This window comes from Narcine bancroftii, chromosome 4 (assembly GCF_036971445.1).
Source record: "Narcine bancroftii isolate sNarBan1 chromosome 4, sNarBan1.hap1, whole genome shotgun sequence".
Classification (NCBI taxonomy): Eukaryota; Metazoa; Chordata; class Chondrichthyes; order Torpediniformes; family Narcinidae; genus Narcine; species Narcine bancroftii.
In genome coordinates, this window is record NC_091472.1 from 97,355,278 (window position 1) to 97,375,814 (window position 20,537).

General features: G+C 42.9%; 1 protein-coding gene across 4 annotated transcripts in view; it reads left to right on the forward strand.

Moving 5' to 3' along the window:
- filip1b (filamin A interacting protein 1b) overlaps nucleotides 1-20,537 on the forward strand; it is a 265,621-nt gene that overhangs the window by 142,181 nt on the left and 102,903 nt on the right. For all 4 annotated transcript variants that reach the window (XM_069932128.1, XM_069932127.1, XM_069932130.1 and 1 more), the window contains one exon: nucleotides 8,791-8,964. In XM_069932128.1, coding sequence (XP_069788229.1) covers nucleotides 8,791-8,964 — 174 coding nt within the window. The remainder of the gene's footprint in view (nucleotides 1-8,790; nucleotides 8,965-20,537) is intronic.

The following is a 20,537-nucleotide window of genomic DNA, read 5'->3' on the forward strand; positions in this document are numbered from 1 at the left end:
AACATACTAATGGCATCGTGAAGAAAGCACTTCAGCGCCTCTACTTCCTCAGGAGTTTGCGGAGGTTTAGTATGACTTCAAAATCTTGTCATACTACCAAGTCTTGGTATGAGGGCACCAATATCCCTGAGTGCAAAGCCCTGCAAAAGGTAGTGGACACAACCCAGTCCATCACAGGCAAAACTATCCCACTATCAACAAAATCTACATGGAATGCTTCCATCAGAGAGCAGCAGCAATCATCAAGGATCCACAGCACCCAGGACATACTCTGTTCTCATTGCTACCATCAGGAATGAAGTATAGGTGCCACAGCAGGACCTTGGGAGCATTGAGGTGTGGATGGATTGTCCATTGTTCTCTGAAAGTGGCACCCAAATAGATAGGATGGTCAAGAAGGCATAGGGCATGCTTGCCTGGGTTGGTCAGGCAATTGAGTCTAAAGGTTGACATATCAGGTTGCACCTGAATTAAACTTTAGTTAGGCCTCATGTGTAGTTCTGGTCATCACCTGATAGGACCAATGTGGAGGCTTTGGAAAGGGTGCAAAACAGGCTCAAGGGGAAGTTGCCCAAATTGGATTGTTTAGGTGTATGGAGAGGTTGAACAAATTTGGTTTGTTTCCTCCAGAATATTGTCGGCTGATGGGTTACCTGATAGAAAATTTATGAATGGCATTGGTATGGCAGGACAGTCAGCATTTCTTTCCCAGGGTGGAAATGACAAATACCAGATTTAAGGTGAGAGGGGGAAAGTTTGTAGGACAGTCACATGGAAAGGTTTCTTTTACTGAGGGTGGTTGGTGCCTGCAACAGGTTTCCAGGGTAGTTGGTGGAAACAGATGCAATACTGATGTTTAAGGAGCATTTAGACAGGCACATGAGCAGGTAGGGGATAGAGGGAGATGAACCATGTTTAGGCGGATCGGATTAGTTTAACTTGGCATCATGTTTGGCTGAAGGGCATGTTTGTGTGCTGCACTGTTCTATGTTCTGTATGTTGGGAAGAATGAAGCACCCTGCACCAATCCTGCAGCGCCCTGCAAGTCACCATCTGCCACTCAGAGAAAGACCCCCTTTAGTCTGACTCTCTGTTTCCCGCCTGCCAATCAATTCTCTCTTTGCAGCACCTTATTCCCAATCCCACGTGCTTTAATTTTGCATTGAAGTTCAAATACACCATGTCCTCCTCACCCATTCTGCTGCAAGCATCCTCAAAATAGCCACTCGATTTTTCAGTCGTGATTTTCTTTCATAATCCATGTTGGATTTATCTGATCCTCTTTCTGTTTTCCAAGTTCTCTGCTGTAACATCCTTTAAAATGTAGGCCAGAATTTTCACCACCACTATTTTTGGGATATAGTTCCTTGTTTTCTCTTTACCTTCTTTTAAATAGTGGGGTTACATTAAATAACCTTTGGTTTGTTGGAACTGTTCCAGAGTCTACAGAACTTTAGAAAATGCCTTGCAATGCATTTATTACTCCTATGGCCATTTCCTTATGTACTCTGGGATGCAGACTATAGGGTCTTAGGCCATTAGGTTCGAAGTTCACCAGGTTGGTTCTAATACTGAAACATTTATCTAATGATAAGAGCTTGGGAAGTTTGAGCAGGGATAAGGGGTATCTTATAGAGACATATAATTATGAAAGGATGAGACTAGAACGTGGAGACATAGTTTCAAGATTTTGGGGAACAAGGTTTAATATAGAGATAAGGAAGAACTACTTCAAGCGAGTGATGAATCTATGGAATTCTCTGCCCAAGGAAGCAGTAGAGGCTGCCTCATTAAATTAATTTAAGACAAAGATAGGCATACTCTTGAAGATCAGGGGAATTAAGGATTATGCGGAACAAGTGGGTAAGTGGAGCTGAGTCCAGGGCCATGATCCTGTTGAATAGTGGAGCAGGCTTGACTGGCCAGGTGGCTGATTCCTGCACCTTTTCCTTAAATTCATGTTTATTGCCAAGGGGTTGAAATTTAAGATTGGGTAAGGTTTGCTACAGTTATAAAGGTGCTGTTGAGTCTGTATCTTGAATAATGTGCGCAAGATTTAGTCACAGTGGTGACCAAAAGAGATTCACTATGCAAATTCCTGGGATGAGAGTATTGTTCTATCATGAGAGATCAGACCAGTGGTTCTCAATCTTTTTTTCCACTCAAATACCACTTTAAGTAATCCCTTACTAATCACAGAGCACCTCTGTCATGACCACTGGACGAGACAGTTTGGAATTATATTGTTTGGAGTTCAGTAGGATTGGGGATGATCTTAATGAAACACATAAGATCCTAAGAGGTCTTGACAGGGTAGATCTTGAGATGTTTTCACTAGTGGAAGAGTCATGAACAAGGAGACACACTGTATATTTCAGCGTATAAGCCGAGTCATGAAACCCTCAAAAATCACTCAAAAAATGGGTGTCGACTTTTATGTCAGATATACTTTTGAGACCTTAAATTTAGGTCAAAAACCATTTGTCAATGATTCAGTGTTTGGTTGACTCTTGAAAACCGATTCGGCATATAAGTCGACCTGGAAGTACCTCCCCGCTGCCGGCGCTGCTGCTCCCCAACACCTCCCCACTGCCAGGCATTGCCATAATCCACCCAAACATTCTACATTTGTAGAGCCCAGGATCCCCGCTCCTACCTGGAAGCCTGAGGTCACCATTGCTGCCGGGAGAACAAGGTCGCCACTCCTGCAACGTAGGCCTGGTCCACGCTCCTGCCAGGAGAATGAGGTTGCCATGTGGCAGAAGCAGAGACCTCATTCTCTTGAGCAAGAGTGGTGTCTTCGGCTTACATGGCAGGAGCGGGAACCTCGTTCTCTTGAGTAGGAGGTTCCATCTCCTGCTGCGAGAACAAGGAGAACAAGGTCGCCGCTCCTGCCCAGTAGGCCAAGGTTCCTGCTCCTGCCATGTAGACCAAGATTTTTTTTAAACTTTTTTTTTTACTTGCTTAATTTACAGCTTTGTTACTTGGCGATTGGGGTCCTATAACAAATTTTGGGTTGTTGCTGGGAGTCCCAAACAGCTCTAAAATGGGGGTCAACTTATACATCTGATATACTATAAAACCATTAAAATGAGGCTAAAAAGGAGGGGTCAACCTATCTACCGATCGACTTATACACCGAAATATACGGTAATTACAAACTGCTGAATCAGTCACTTAAAACTGAAGTGGATCGAAATATTTTCTCTCATAGGTAATTAATCTGGAATTCAAAGGGTGGTGGAGATGAGATCAAAGGAAATATTCAAGGTGGAGGTAGATAAATGTTTGAAAGTTTTGGAGAAGTGGCACAGATGAGGAGTTGAAGCCAGCATTGATCAGCCATGATAATATTCAATGATGGAGCAGACTTGAGGGGCTCAATGGCCTTCTACAGGTCTTGCTTTCTTATCTACAATTTCTGAACTAATACTGATTTCAGTCAGTTTCTCACCCTCACTGAGAACTACATCTTGCCAACCTGCTTTGATAGCAACGATTGAGATTGCAGGGGTTTCACAGAGGGACTTAAATCAGTGCATGGAGGAGTTCAGTGACATCTCTCGGCCATGTTTAATTTGATGTCAGAGATTCCACTGACATAGTTTGAAGCCAAATAATTCCACATCAGCTTATTCTATCATTGGATGAATGTGAGGTGTAACTCAGGTCCAAAAGTTGAATGGGTTACTGAAAATAAACCCACAAATGACATACTTCCTGATCTCACTTTGTTTATTTTTCAATACATCACTGCTCCCTTTTGCTTAACCTTTATATAAACTACAGAGATGAGAGAATGGGAGGCAGAGACAGTGAACAAGGGATGCTGTAACACTAGTTCATCTTCTCTTCAACAGACCACCATTCGAGTCCATTTTTTTCCAGTGACCTCATTTCCACGTTGCTTTTAGTTGACACAAGGATTTCATACTGGGTGACCGCATAGACTCCATGTGTGCTTAAAACGTCTGGAAAGGATCCTCTTTGTCTGGTCTGGTTTGAGTTATAATGAGAATTAATTCTTTCATCCATGCAATCATTAACAGCTGTTCTCATTTGGTTCCTAGAACAGGAGAATCATACAGGTCTTAATTATTGAATCTTGGAGAAAGGGTTCTGACTTGAAAAGTTGACTGACCATCTATATCCACGGATGCTGCCTGACCCACAGGTCCCTTGAGCCTCCCTTTGTTCACTCTAGTTTGGTAATTTTCACTTGGGGAATTTAATTTAATTTTCTTTTAAAACATAGAGATACAGCATGGTAATAGGCCCTTCTGGCACACAAGCCAAATATACCCTTGTGACTGATTAACCTTCTTACCCCCGTCTGTCTTTGGAATGTGGGAGGAAACCTCAGCATCCGAGGGAAACCCACATGGACATGGGGAGAATGTATAAATGCCTTACAGACAGCAGCGGATTTGAACCCAGATCACTGGCGCTGTAATAGCGTTGCGTAGCCATTATACTCAGTGTGCCACCCTAATGGAATTAGAAGCAATTAAGGTCATCAAATGAAGCATGAAGCATCAAATGGAACATGCCTTCAACCATACGACATCTCGTATGCTCACCTCTGGGACCCAGAGATGAAAACAATTCAGGATAAGGTCACGAAAGTTCAAGTTTATGATCATGTGTACATAAACAACCAGATGAAACAATGTTTCTCTGGACCATGGTACACACATACACACACAAGACACAGCACCTAATAATCACATATATACATAAAATAAAGTAAATTCCGGTACATATAATTATTTTGAAATAATTTGCTTGTTTCATATTATAAGAACCCCAAGGTTCCAGGATACTGTTCATCAATCTCACGGCCTGTGGGAAGAAGCTATTTCCCAGCCGGGCAGTCTTGATTTTGATGCTCCTGTATCTCCTTCTTGTTGGTAGTGGGTTAAAGATACTGTGAGATGATGGAAAGGGCTCTCAATAATTCTTTGAGCCCTATTTAAGCAACGATCATGATGAATGTCATCAATGGAGGAAAGGGAGACCCCAGTGATCTTATTGGCCATTTTAATGATCCTTTGTATTAACCTCCAGCCTGATACTTTGCAGCTACTGTTCCACACAACGATGGAGTCAGACAGGATACTCCTGTAAAATGTTGTCAAGGTGGGGCGGGTAACTTGCCCTCCTCAACCTCCTTAGGAAGCGTGTCTCGTGGTTCACTTGATGATAGGGCTGCTTCTGAAGTGTTGGTTCAGGTCTGAAGAATAAACCAGGCTGACATGTTACTGAAATACAGGCAAGTGCTGATGCTGAGATCAAACTCTGTTGGACCCAGATTTTTCCCATCCTTAATTTCCATTTGTCTGTCATCTGGGGTGACCCCCTTGATTATGTTAATGAGAAATCAAAGGCTGCTTTAGTAGTGCTCCATGCAATTCCCTGAGGCTGCTTGGGACCCAGGATATCTGTGCCAAGCCAGCAGCTGAGACAAAACACAAGGTAAGAACCTAAGAATGTGCAGGCCATTCAACCCATAAAGCCTGTTCCGACATTCATCAAGATCATAGAACCATAGAAAACAACAGTAAAGAAACAGGCCCTTTTTCTCATCTCTTCTCTGCCAAACTGTTATTCTCTCTAGTCCCATCAATCAGCATCAGGACCACAGCCCTCCATACCCCTCCCATGCATGTACCAATCCAATTTTTTCTTAAATGTTGAAATTGAGCCCAGATTCATCACTCAGATAGCAGCTTGTTCCACATTCTCACCAATCTCCATATGAAGCCATTTATCCACTGTTCACTTTGAACATTTCACCTTTCTCTCTTATCCCCTCTCCTCTAGTTCTTGTCTAACGCAGCCTCAGGGGAAAAATGCCTGCTTGCATTTATCTGTACCCCTCATAATTTTGTATACATCTATCAAATCTCCCCTCATTCTCCGAAGCTCCAGGGAATAATGTTCAGGCAACATCCTGATAAATCTTTTCTTCACTCTTTCAATCTTAATGATCTTTTTCCTGTAGTTAGGTGACCAAAACTGCACCTAATACTTCAAATTTGGCCTCACCAATGTCTTGTACAATTTTATACAACATCCCAACTCCTATACTCAATACTTTGATTTATTAAGACCATTGTTCCATAGTGGTCCTATGAAGCCACTTTCAGGGAATTATGTATCTGTATTCCCAGATTCCTCAGTGCCCTACACTTTTCCGTATATGTCCTACTTTGTTTAGTCCTTCCAAAATGAAGCACCTCATAATTGTCCACATTATATGCCATCTGGAATTTTGCAGCTCGTTTTTCCAGCTGGTCCAGAACCCATTGCAAGCTTTGAAAACCTTCCTCACTGCCCATTACAATCTTTGTGTCATCTGCAAACCTGCTGTTCCAAATTACCACATTACCATCCTTAGTTGATCTTTTGCCCCAGGTAGTACTTTCCAGCCCTTATTCCAATGTCATGCAATTCCCTTAATATTCAGAAATATGTCCATCTCTGCTTTAAATGTACTCAGTGACTGATCCTCCAAGGATGAGAATTCGGAAGGTCATCACCCTTCATGTGAACAAACCTCCTCAGCTCAGTCCTGAGCCCATATTCTGAGACTTGGTTATCTCTGGTTGCAGACTCCTCATCCTCCCTCCATCCAGTCAAAGAGTTCAAGGTTCAGTGAGTTTACCTGTCATTCTTGTAAGTCTAGTGGGAGGATAATCCCCCCCTCCACCCCCATAAGGTAACAACAACTTTCCTTTTGTAAGGTGACCAAACTGTACACAATATTTCAGGTGTGGTTTCACCAAGGTCCTTTGTAACATATTTTTACCCTTGTACTGAAAGCTTCTCATTTATAAATATAATCATACCATTTACCTTCATAATAGTTTGATCCATCTGCATGTTAGCTTTCCATTGCATTCCTCCAGTTAGCTGTTCTGCACTTAGGGACTCATTTGAGCCCTATTGTCAGGAAGAACATTGGCTCAAAATTTAATTGTAATTATATTTTAATGATACAGCATGGTAGAAGGCTTTTTCAGCCCATGAAACCCAATTAACGTACCAGTCTTGTTTGCCTTTGGAACATGGGAGAAAACCAGAACACCCAGAGAGAACCTACGCAGGTAATGAGGAGAACATTCAAACTTCTTACAGACTATATTGGATTTAAACCCAGGTCGCTGGCACTGACCACTCTACTAACTGTGCCATCCTTTTGAGCCAGCTGATGATTAAGGGTGAATCTTTGGGCCTCTGAAGGAGATTCAGCATTTCACCCACTTCTCACATGAAAATTAGTCAAAATAATTTCTACACTAGTCACTTTTGGTCCAATCATGTTGCTGCTCTCTCGATGTTGAATTCCGCAATATCCAGCCTTTCATATCCAGTTCATATTAGAAATTGCCACTTCTGACTTGACATTAGCCATCTGTAATATTAGCTCAGGTCTTTCTTTCCCCCTTAGCTACCTGATCTATTTCCACATTTTCTTTTATCTCAGATTTCCTGAAACTGCCTTGTCCTGCAACTCACAATTCCAGCTTCGTCTATTCCTCTCACTAATCCTTATTCATCGGCCTCTATTTACATCTTTGTCACCCACTTCAGCTGAGGTTAACCATCCCAAAGCCAACATCACCACCATCCTTGTCACTGTGACTCTCTGGGCCTGCTCCCTACTGCAAATATTCTCTCCTGCCTTCTCTGCAACAGTACTGCAATGCTTGTTTTCATACATTTCCCTGTTATGTTGGAGGTCCTTTAATTGGAGATATTGCCACTGATTCTCCCTCCACAGTTGCTGTCTAACCTCTTCCGTGTTTCCAGCATTCTTTGTTTAAATTTCAAAATTACAATATCTGCAGTCATTTACTCTTCAATCAATGGATATACAAGATCTCAAGACGATGAAGTAAATCAGTCAGCTACCCTTTTAGTCACATTAGTTCTACCATTTCAGATACTCGCTGGGAAAGAAATGTTTCCCACTGTTTACCTTACCCATGTCCTTGATCATTTTATATTGCTCTGTCTGGACTCCTTTCAGCCTCCATCATTTCAATCCCAGCCTATCCAATTTCTCCTCATAGGTGAAGCGCTCCATTCTAGCAAAGTCCTGATGAATCTCCTCTGCACCCTATCCAATGCAATCTCCTTCTCATAGTAGGGCGACTAGAATTATACACAGTACCCGAGCTAAAGAAGCCAAATATCCCAGATGCCTTCTTTATCTCCCTGAGCTGCCACTTTCAGGGATACTTGACTTGGGGGCCCAACAATTTGTAGTGTATGATGTTCCCTAATTAGGATCTCCAAAAGTTCATCATGTTGTACTTATCAGGATTAAGTGCCTCTGTCATGCTCTACCCTTTTACCAACTGATCAATATCATGGTGTAGCCACAGATCACTAATTTTTGTGTAATCTGCAAACTTACTAATGATATTTCAACATTTACATTCAAAGTATGAATGTTTACAACAAAATTATTGCTCCCAGCATTCATTCCTACAGTGCACCACTGGTTATAGGTTTCCAATCAGAAATACAAACCACCACCATCACCTTAGGGACCAGACTGCCATGTGGATCCTTGTCAATACAAAATGCCAGGAATAAATCATGATTGTGTAGGCTGAGTGTCCGTGCAACTGGGAGGAGGTTGGAAGATATTTCACAGTACTTTGCTATGTTTTATCATCCCACAATATATTGCATTTGTTTTACTTGTTTTCATTATCCCATCAAATAAAATGTCAGCTTTTGAGTTTAATGTAAACATATTTTAATCAATGTTCACAGGCTCGAGAGGATGTCATTCATCTACTGAAGTCGGACAAGATTAATCCAGAGTCTCTCGAGGCTTATTATGGTCTGGCTGTTCCTGAGAAGATTTTGCGGACCTTGTATAGAGATGCTGGCCACTTCCAGGAAAAGACCCCAGGAGAAGATGTATATGAGAAGCCCATGGCAGAGGTATAGTTTCATGCAGAAAATTATTTCTTTGGAGCTTCATTGTTAAGCTCTTGCTGATGGGAATGTTGGTGATAAAGGTGCTGATAAAGGATTAGATTTCACTTTTTTACCGGGTTTTATTGGCAGTGATAATAAACCCCTTAAAGGTGAAATTAGCATCTTATAATGTAATGATCCTAATTTCCATTGTTGTTCAGAACTGTAAATTGAAGGTGCTAAACCAGTTCCATGGGCAGAAGAATCAAGGAGTAACTGTCACTGCTCACTGTCTGATACCCAATTGGGGCATTTGATTGAGGCTGAATATTTCAAGATTTCAGGTTTACAAAACAGTATCTATGGGTTTGGAAAAAAAGATCAATGAAGGGTTCTGGCCAAAATATTTAACCATTCTTGCCTTCCATTGTTGCTGCTCGACCCTCTGAGTTCCTCCAACAGTCTGTGTGTATCTCCAGATTCCAGTATCTGCAGTCACTCGTGTCTCCAGCACTTTCAGCTTCCTATTGTTACAAGTCCAGAGGACCCATAAACCCAGCAGCCATAGATATTCACCAAGACAAATGGTGACTTAAGCAAAAGTTGCTTTTAATTATCTTTAAACATGAAAGCATAATCGAACTTTAACTTATCACTATTGACTTAACTAACCTAACTTAACCTTCTTCTAATTCTAAGTGCATGTGTGTATAATGCGGGTGTAAGTTCAGAAAAGTTATTTAATTCACAGTCCAGTCTCACTTCTCATTCCTCCAAGTTCACTGGTTGCAGGCAATTCTTATACTGTGCACAGAATTTAACATGTATAAAGTTCACTAGGCTTTTGTCTTGGGTAAACTTATACCTCTCATTTTGTTCATTTAGATCGGTCACAGTGTTTGAGCTACCGAAAGAAAATAGACACACACACCGAGAGCAGTTCAGTTTATACAAATGTTTATTACTAATTCAAAAGCTGATTTCACACTACAATATGCAAGCCCTTCCCAACTATACTTATCAACGCTTGGACTGGTCCCAACTGCCGAAGCGAGGCAACGACTGCACACTTGTAGTAGGTTGTCAGGGCGCCGGTAGCAGCTTCTCCACCTCCCCCGACCGGGACGTTGCTCGGACTCTGGCTGTTCTTCCTTCTTGACAAGGGGTGTTCCCACCCCTCGGAGAGTCTAAACTTCAGCAGCAGGACCACAGGCTTATATACCCCAAAAACAATTAATCATGTGCCTACTCCTTCTAATATTTGTCAGTCAAAATCAAAACTGAACATTACATTCTACAATTTAGAAGATTAATTATTATGGAACCAGGATGTTATAACTTCCTGGTTTATCTCGTAGATACAAAGACTTATTAAAACTTCTCGAGCAAGACAGGTTGTGACCAATTCGTCAATTTCAGAGTGTTGCATTTGACAACTGCTTTCCCTGGGCCTCACAGTGGAATTCCATTTCAAAGTGTATCTTCAGATAAGTCCCCATGGCTGAGTTTAATTACATCTGCTAGTTCTGAAAGTAAGGTGACCTGCGTGTGGACCCAGTGTCGTCAGTTCCACATAAGCAAAAAGCATCTGGGTACATGGTTTTAATCCTCCATTACAGCTTTGGTGCTTGAAAGGTAAATGGTTACCACTCAGGAAGGTTCTTGTTGGTTTTTAGAGAGAGATTTGTTGTTCCATGATATCCACAACTGATGTACTTCCATAGGTCACCTCACTGTCTTGTTGACGAAACTTGGCCCGTCAGGGTTCTCCAGATGATAACCTCTTTCTTTCATGTCACCACAGAGTTTCTTTTTGTTTCACTTATTCCAAGTGAAACATTAGACAGCCAGTCCTCTCCTCTTGCATGAACCACAAGGGCGTTGACCAGGCCGTCTTCCAAATGGGGCTTGTCAGCTTGTCCTGTTCCAGTCCCAGCTACTTCTGCTGGCTGTAACACTGTACAAGTTCTCTTTCTCCCTTTCTCCCTCTCTCTCTCTCTCTCTTTCTCTCTCTCTCTCATACACACACAGAAAAGCCTGCTTGCAAAACCACATGATCCTCTTAGAACAGTAAGCACTCTTCCAGGCAGAAGCGACTCTGACATGCTCTTTCATCTGTTGCCTTTTGTAAAAAAACCCCAATCCATTAGTGGTCTCTTGAGCACTCTTCAAAGCTCTTGCAAAATCTCTGAGGCCCTGATATGTCTAGCATGGGGCAGAGCTCCAGTATTTTAAATGAGATCTATTTTAAAGTGTTTGTATGTAACCTACTCGAACAAACCTTTCCCAATTTATCTCCCAAAAACACATCTAAATACTCTGTCACACTATGTAAATTCTGCCTCGAACTAACATCATTAGATTCAGCATGATTTTTCCCACTGATGAGTTGCTGGTTCTTGCTGTTCTCAGCATGGAGTCAAGCACATTCAATCTCTCGGGACTCACTACCATAAGGTGACCCCTGTTTTATGGCCATTTGGATAATGGAAATTCACCTTATGGAATTTACAAATAACTATGCAGAAATCTGAGATATGGAATAAAATTAACTCTTATGGAAGTTATGTAAGAACATAAGAACTAAATGCAGGAGTAGGCCATTTGGCCCATCTAGCTTATTCTGCCATGGCTGTCCTTGCCTTGGAAAAAATTCAACTTCCCTGCCTTTTCCCCTTAAGTCTTGATTCCCCTACTCTGCAAAAATCTACCTATGTGTGCCTTAAATAAATTTAATGAGGCAGCCTCTATTGCTTCATTGAGCAAAGAATTCCACAAATTCACTACTCTCTGGAAGAAGCAGTTCCTCCATCTCTGTCCTAAATCTACTCCCCTGAATGTTGAGGATATGTTCTTGGGTTCTGCTCATCCCAATATGTGTGAAAAAGAAATACAAAATGAAAATTTTATCCTTTTTTTTAATCTTTAGACACTCAATTCTGTGGAACGATAAGATTTCATTATAACATCACTACTTCAATTGGGTTTTCAATCTCAAACTAGTCCCTTCTTTGCTGTTCCCTGTTTCAGTCTGAGGAATGTGAACAGATGCTTCAGAGTGCTGCGCTCTTCATCTGTGAAGCATTTTCTCTGATGCCTTACTTTGTGGGGGGCCACAGTAACAAAAGCCAACTCCTTAGAATAATCTGTCAACCTTTAACCACATCTACTAAGTTAATACATATTAACCGAATATCCCAGAAACTCCTTCTACACCAAACGTGAACCCTAATCCCTGAACTACATCTCTTTCCCTGATATTCCTACTTCCAAAAGCTTTCCTAATCCATAAGACTTGCATGTTTACAAGATGCCTAGTAATGCTGCTACTGAATGAATGTATACTACAATAAAGGGAGTGAACTACATTAAGGAGTGGGGAGAGTGGGTGGAATATTGCCAGCCGGAAGCATGTTCCTTGTAAAAGGAACCCCTGGTGGGTGGAAGGCCTCTCTGTGAGGATATGAATGCATTCTATGAAATTCCTGCCCTTTTGAGGAACCTACAGTATAGTCTTGGTCAGATGGAAAAGCTCTCCTCGAGTATAGAGTTTATATGATCTCCCCAATGCAACAGTAAGATAAGGTGGAGTTGAGCAGCAGCCACCTGGAATGGCCCTGACGCAAGGATCTCCAGAGAAACCTAGTCCCATGTAAAGTTGTATTTGAGTTTGTAGGGTGTTGGAGAAGGGTGTTCACAGATCTCAGTGAGGACAAAGAACACAGCGTTTGCTCTTTAAAAAGCACAGTATCAGGGGAAATAAAATTAGCAAAAGCCTGTCTGTACAGTACTATACATAAGAAAGAACTGTCGGTTAGAAAATCACATACAGATACGGTATCTTAATAGCTGCTAAGACGTCCAGACTACTCAAGATATCTCTAATCCAAATTATCTTGATTTTCAACAACGCAGCATCATTTTTGGAAGAAGTGTGAATGAATCATGGATTCCTTCTTTGTGGTAAATGTACACCCAACTCTCACTGAACAAATGTTTTATCCCACAGATAGAAGCAGTTTTGCAGCATTCGGTGTACCAGAAAGCAGGAAATTACCCTGTAGTTATTTGATTGGCAACAACAGCCATTAAACGATATCATTCCATCACATTGTGATTTTGCTGATTGGCAGCGATAAGCCTGTGTGCAGCAGTTCAGAGCTCACCATGGCAGCAGGAGCAGGCAGATAAAGCCCACCTGCTGCAGTTTGCTAATGTACGTTCAGGGGTTGGAGATAGATGTGAGTTTTGCACAGTTGATGAAATGTCAAGATTACGCGGGAGACCTCAGCGGCATGGAATGAAGCACCAGAATGTTGATGAGTCCATGGTCTCAGGAAGTTTGATTTACTGTTGTAAACAAAGTTCATTCAAACACTCACCCACATAGATATGTGCGAAGATCAGCCATTTTTCTCTGACAATGGAATCCATCTAGCGTTCCAATACAACCACAGTGAGTGCCACATGAGTCACACATCTTTTACCACATGGCTGCCCTGAGAGGGGTCAGTTATAACTCAGTGGTCACCATCTCAGCTGAGTTAGGCTCTCCTATCCTGGATTCTTTAGCACACTGGTGGTCTCAAGACAAGGTCCCAACCCAAAATGTTTCTCTCCATAATGCTGTCTGACCTGTTGAGACCCTACAGCTTCCCCTTGTTTACTCAATGTTCCAGCGTCTGTAGTTATAGAACAACACAGCACAGTACAGGCCCTTTGGCCCTCGATGTGGTGCTGACCCATATATCCCTTCCTAAATAAAAATACTAAACCCACCCTACCCCATAACCCTCTATTTTTATTTCATCCATGTGTCTGTCTAAGAGTCTCTTAAATCCCCCCAATGTTTCAGCCTCCATTACCATTCTGAGCAAGGCATTCCAGGCACCCACAACTCCCTGTGTAAAAAACGTACCCCTGATGTCTCCCCTAAACTTCCCTCCCTTCACTTTGTACACATGTCCTCTGGTTTTTGCTGATCCTGCCCTGAGAAACAGGTGCTGGCTGTCCACCATATCTATGCCTCTCATAATCTTGTAGACCTCTATCATATCTCATCTCATCCTTCTACACTCCAAAGAGAAAAGACCCAGCTCTGCTAACCTTGCCTCATAAGACTGGTTTTCCAATCCAGGCAACATCCTGGTAAATCTCCTTCTCTACTCTCTCTATAGCTTCTACATCCTTCCTATAATGAGGTGACCAGAACTGAACACTATACTCTAAGTGTGGTCTTACCAAAGATTTGTAACATGACCTCTCTACTCCTGAATTCAATCCCCCTATTAATTAATCCCAGCATCCCATAGGCTTTCTTAACTATCCTTTCAATCTGTGTGGCGACCTTGAGGGATGTATGGATTTGCACCCCAAGGTCCCTCTGTTCATCCACACTCTTAAGTAACTGACCATTAACCCTGTACTCATCCTTCTGGTTTGTCCTTCCAAAATGCATCACCTCACACTTACCTGGATTGAAATCCATCTACCTCTTTTCTGCCCAACTATGTATCCTGTCTATATTATCTTGTAACCTTCAACAACCTTTAGCCTCATCAACAACTCTTCCGACTTTCGTGTAATCCACAAACTTATAAAAATCACAAAGAGCAGGGGTCCCAGAACAGATCCTTGCAGCACTCCACTAGTCACCAACCTCCAGAAAGAATTCTTTCCTTCCACTACTACTCTCTGGTTTCTTCCTACAAGCCAATTTTTTATCCACACAGCCAAATTTCCATTGATCCTATGCCTCATGACTTTCTGGATGACTCTCTCGTGTGGGGACCTTGTCAAAAGCCTTGCAAAAATCCATGTAGACTACAACTATCGCCCTACCCTCATCAATTTTTTTTGTTACTCATGAGGCATGACCTTCCCTTCACAAAGCCATGCTGACTATCCTAGAGTAGACTGTACTTCTGCAAATGCTCATAGATCCTATCGTTAAGAATCCTCTCCATTAGTTTGCACACTCACTGGTCTATAATTCCAAGGATCCTCCCTGTTACCTTTTTTTAAACAAGGGGACTACATTTGCCATTCTCCAATCCTCCTATGGCCAAAGAGGATTCAAAGATCATAGCTACTGAGCCAGCTATCTCTTCTCTCACTAACCAAAGCCCCAACAGGTAGATGTTGGAGACTTCACAGCAGATTTTGAAGTTATTCCTTGCTCAACGCAATATTTATCCCTCAGTTGACATTAGTGTTATTGTCACTGGAATAGGCTGACATCTTGATTGAATGTTTTGTTTCACAAGGAAAGGTTGGACAGTCTAGGCTTGTATCTCATCCCTGTCCCACCAACTCCCTTCTGGCATCCATGCTGACTCCATTGCCAGTTCCCACACCAACCTCAGCCTCCACAAGGTTGAATTCTTGGATTCTTCTGCTGCTGGATCCCAATGCCTCGTTGTCGTCATCCCCCTCCACTCCTTACCCTTCCCTATTCCCTCACACCTATCCCTACTCACCCTCTACCTATTTCCTTTGAGCTCCCCCTTTCTTCCCACCCCATCCTTCAGACCCTCTCATCTCCCCTCTAACCCCTCCACCCTCCACTTCCCCCTTTGATCTCCCCTATCTGCCACCCCCCCCGTGAATTCTCCAATGCCCCATTCCCTCCCCCTAATTCCCCACCACCCTCTCCATTCAGAGAGCTACCCCTCCCCCTCTCATTTCTCAGCTTTTTTTCTCTTGTGCCCTCCCATCTCTATCCACCTATGTCTTCTTGCCTGTGGCCCTGTGCTCCTCCCACTGCCCCATCCTCTCCACCAATTTATTCAGGGGCCTGCTTGTGTTTAGCACATACCTTGATGAAGGGTTCAGGCCTGAAACATTGGAAATGCTGCATTACTTTCTGACTTTCTCCAGGATTTTAAAATATATAGAATAAACTAGACTTGTATCTATTGGACAGTAAGAGATGTCTTGATGGAAAATATCTGAGAGGACTTGAAATAATTGATTTGGAGAAGATGTTTGGTGCTGTAGGAGAACTTAGAGATGAAGAAGACAGGGTGAAGTAATTTCCATCTCTTACTGGTGTTGTAAAGTGAATACTGACACAGTCATAGCTCTGTCTACTTTCTTACCTTGACAGTATCAGTTCACTCTCACCTCTTGCTAGGAGTCATTGGTTAAAATATGGGTCCATTCATTTAAGACAAGAAGGAGCTGAAACATCTTCTCACAGAATTGTGAGTCTTTGGTGAGTTCCATGCTATCTGAGTATGTCCACGATGTGAGAGGCAAATGTGGGATTTACATTAGGTCAGAGGACACAATGAGCATGTGAGTTATCCTGTGAGTGCCAAATGGTGGAAAATTTTTGTAGAACCAAACTGTTTCTGAATGTGTTGAACCTGTGTTCTTAAATGCAAGACATGTGGTGTGTGGAGACTTGATGTGACAATAGCCATCACATGTACATGGATGGAAATAGCTTAGAGGGATGTGAGCAAATAGGACTTGCTCAGTTGGACTACTTGATTGGCATGCATGAGTTGGACTAAAAGGCCTGTTTCCTCGCTGTGTAACTCAGTGACTCGTACACATAGGTTGCTGCATTTGTGGACAATGGAACATGAGGCATTTCTTTGACTGTCACTGTGCTGGGGGTGTCCCCTTTAAATTAATTAGACTAATGTACCACAAACTAATTTGTAAGCACAACCCAGAAAATTATTGGACATCCAACCTACCTCCTACCATGAGTTATTTTGCCTCCTGTACTGCATACTGTGCTCATAAGGTTTGGCATACATTGGGTTGAAACCACAGGCAACAATTCAGGAGGACTTATTAAATGATGCTTTGGCCTGAACTACACCTCATCTTGTCTCTGTGGCTGTTCAGAAAAACATAAGTGAATTATACTAATTTAAGATGTCCCTAGCCTTATTACTCCAAAGTATTTTCAGTTCTTTCCTGACTACTTAGCTCTGTCCAAGCGAAAAGTGGCCTCAGGGCAGTGTGTGGATTAGTTTGCTCAGTCTGAGCAGCAGAAAAGTCAAAGCCCCATCAGAAAACCATGCAGATTGTGTTCAAATGAAAAGGAAAACATGTCCAAAGCATATTTAAAAGCTTCTCCCCCCTCACCCCACCACCTTACTGTGGCATCAGGAACCAAGGCTCAAGGCAATGTGTTTCAGTACAGCATAATATCCCAACCTAATCTGTTCCATGTATAGGGGAGTTCACTTGGTCTCATCTTAAAAACAATATTCCATGTGTTATACCCAACCCTATCCCACCTCTCCATTACTGATAGTTTTTTCTTTACCCAGTCCTGACAACAGGTATCAGACACAAAACGTTAACTCTGTTTCCATCCACAGATGCTGCCCAATCTGTTGAGTGCTTCTTGTTTTTTATTTTAGCCTCCATATTTGAAACAGTGGATCATGATGAGTGCAGGAGGGCATAGTCAGGAGCTACACCAGACACACCTAAAAAGATGGAGTGGCCAACTGCAGCTGCAACAGAGGAGCACGTGCATGCTAAACAAAATTAACACACAGTAGAAAGAGCTCTGTGGCCTCTGCAGCCAGTGTATTGGGGCGAAGATCTGCAGTCCTACACCTCTGGTTATGAATGAAAGTGACCAGTTTAAACAGCATATGGGAGGAGATGGCTGAGAACATTTCTATCCTCAGCAAAGGCAGGGCCAGTGTGTGAGGGCTGGAGACAAGGCAGGGCCAGTGTGTGAGGGCTGGAGACAAGGCAGGGCCAGTGCGTGAGGGCTGGAGACAAGGCTGAAGTATCCACAACGTGCTCATGCAGGGATGCTAATGATCCATTCCAGTTTCTTCCTTTGATCTCAGTCATGCAGTGTGGAGCAGTCCCTTTGGCCTGAATTTTTCATGCTGACCAAGTTGGCATTCTGGGCTTGTCCTGTTTGCCTGCATTTAGTCCATATCCTTCGAAGCCCTGCCCATCCGTATACCTATCCAAAAGCCTTTTAAAGAATGAGGTTGCGCTTGCCTCCAAAGCATCAATTGGTAGCTTGTTTCAGATAAGGACGACACCCTTAGTGGAAAAAAAAGTTCTCTTAAATATCTCCCCTCTTCTTAAATCTATTCTACCATGGGAAACTGCCTGTGTGCACTATCCAGCTGCCTGCTCAAAACCATCCATTGCCCTTGTCATTCACTCATCCTGCAAATTGGAGGAAGAACACCTCATATTCTGCCTGGGCACCCTCCAACTGGATCACATTAATATTGACTACTCCGGTTGCCATAGGCCACTTCCTCCCACCCCTTCCCCCCCCCCCCCCCACCCCATGTCTCCTTTCCTTCAGCTTGCATTCTCTCTCTCTCTTCCCTTTTCCCTCTGTCCCTTTGACCCCAGCTCTGCATTCACAGAGCCAAACCCCCCCCCCCCAAATCAATTCTCATAATTTCTTTCTCCTGATCTCTTCTCCATATCCAATTATCTGTTGGTCTGCTCTCATCCTTCTGTCCTTTCATTTATTCTGATGCCTGCCTATTTTTCGCTCATACTTTGAGGAAGGGCTCAGGCCTGAAACATCGGTAATATGTCTTTACCTCCTATGGATGCTGTGAGATCTGCTGAGATCCTCCAGCATTTCTGTGTTTTTAATTCATTCCCTCCTCACTTCCATACAATTATTGCAGGGTGTACCATCCACAAAGCACACTGCAGTTACTCGCCTGGGTTACTCAGAATTAGAATCAGAATTTATTGTCATGAACAAGACACAAAATTCATTGTTTTGCAGCAGCCTCACGGTGCAAATATTCATACAAACCACCTTACAACAATAAATAAAAATAGTGCATGAAAAGTCAAAACAAGGCAGTGTCTTTGGTTGATTGATTATTCAGGAATCTGATAAAAGCAGGGAAGAAGCTGTCCTTGTGCCACTGAGTGCTCATCTTCAGGCTCCTGTGCCTTTTTCCCGATAGTAGCAGAGTGAAGAGGGCAAGGCCTGGATGGTGGGGGCCTTTGAGGATAGAGACTGCTTTTTTAAGACACCGCCTTCTGTAGATGTCCTAGAAGGAGTGAAGGCTGGTGCCTGTGATGTCACAAGCTGAGTTAACAAGCTGAGTTTTTCTTGTCCTGACCGTTGGCACCTTCATACCAGACAGTGATGCAAACAGCCAGAATGCTCTCCACGGTACACCTGTAAAGGTTTTCAGGAGTTTTCAGTGACATACTGAATCTCCTCAAACACCTCATGAAGTATAGCTGCTGGCGAGCCTGCTTCATGATTGCATTGACATGGAGGCTTCAGGACAGATCCTCGAAGATGTTGACACCCAGGAATTTGAAGTTCTTGACCCTCTGCACTACTGAGCCCTCCATGAGGACTGGTTTGTATTCTCCTGACTTCCTCCTGAAGTTCACAATCATCTCCTTGGATTTACTAATGTTGAGTGCAAGGTTGTTGGTGTGACACCACTCACACTTCCTCATTGCCATTTGTGATTCTGCCGACAACCATGGTGTCATCGGCAAATTTGTAGATAGCATTTGAATTGTGCCTTGCCACACAGTCGTGGGTGTATAACGAGTAGAGCAGTGGGCCAACCTGCCAGACTGACCAGCTGGGAGAACAGGGCAACAGGAGGACAGGGACTGCAGTGGTTCAAGAAACCAGCTCACCTCCACCTTCTTAAGGCCAACCAATGATGGTCTTGCTAATCACATCCAGATGCCCACAAAGTAAACAAAAATCAGCCCTTTGACACCGTCACTGCAAGTTCTAATCTGGGCCTTCTGGAGTTGAATTGCCCTCCTCAGAGTTGGCAGATGAGATATCCTTGGTATCCGACTTCCTGCCTGTCACTTGACCCTGTGAATAGCATACAAAACCTGCATCTGAGCTTGCAAAGCAAATGAGGTCAGACTACATGCCCGCGGCCCTCTTCTTCGGTACCTCAGGAGGCCTTAACTGAAACATAGGAGTCAGGGAAGGAGATAAATAGGATATAAATCAGGAGAGACTGTGGTAGGAAATGGATTATCCATGGATATCCCACATCCTCTGCAAACTTCACACAGCTGCCGATCATAAATTCACAACAGCTACTCCAGACCTCTGAGTCATGGAATTTTACAATGTGGAACTTGTCCATGCTGACCATTCTCTCCCTCAGTTAGTACCATTTGCCTGCATTTGGCCTATCTCTCTCTAATCCTTTTCTATCCATGTACCTGAATAAATGTCTTTTGAATGCTTCAATTGTACCCACTTCCTCTGGGAACGTTTCACATGCCTACCACCCTCTGTATGAAAAAGCTGCCCTCTGAACACTTTCAAATCTTTCCTCATTCATTTTATATTTCCTACCCTTGGTGAAAAGACTGTTATCATTCACCTTATCGATATCCCTTGTGACTTTATAAACCTCTGTCAGGTCAATACTCAACCTCATACGCTTCAGGGGAAAATGCCCTTGCCTTGATCCTTTCGGTCTCCTGAAACAGCTCTCATCAACCTCTCCCACACAACAGAAGGAAGTGTCTCACTGAATGTTGTAAGAGGTCTGGGTGATGCATATGCTATGGATAAGTAGCTGGACAAGCACATAAGTTATGAAATATGGAATTGAGGCTTGAAG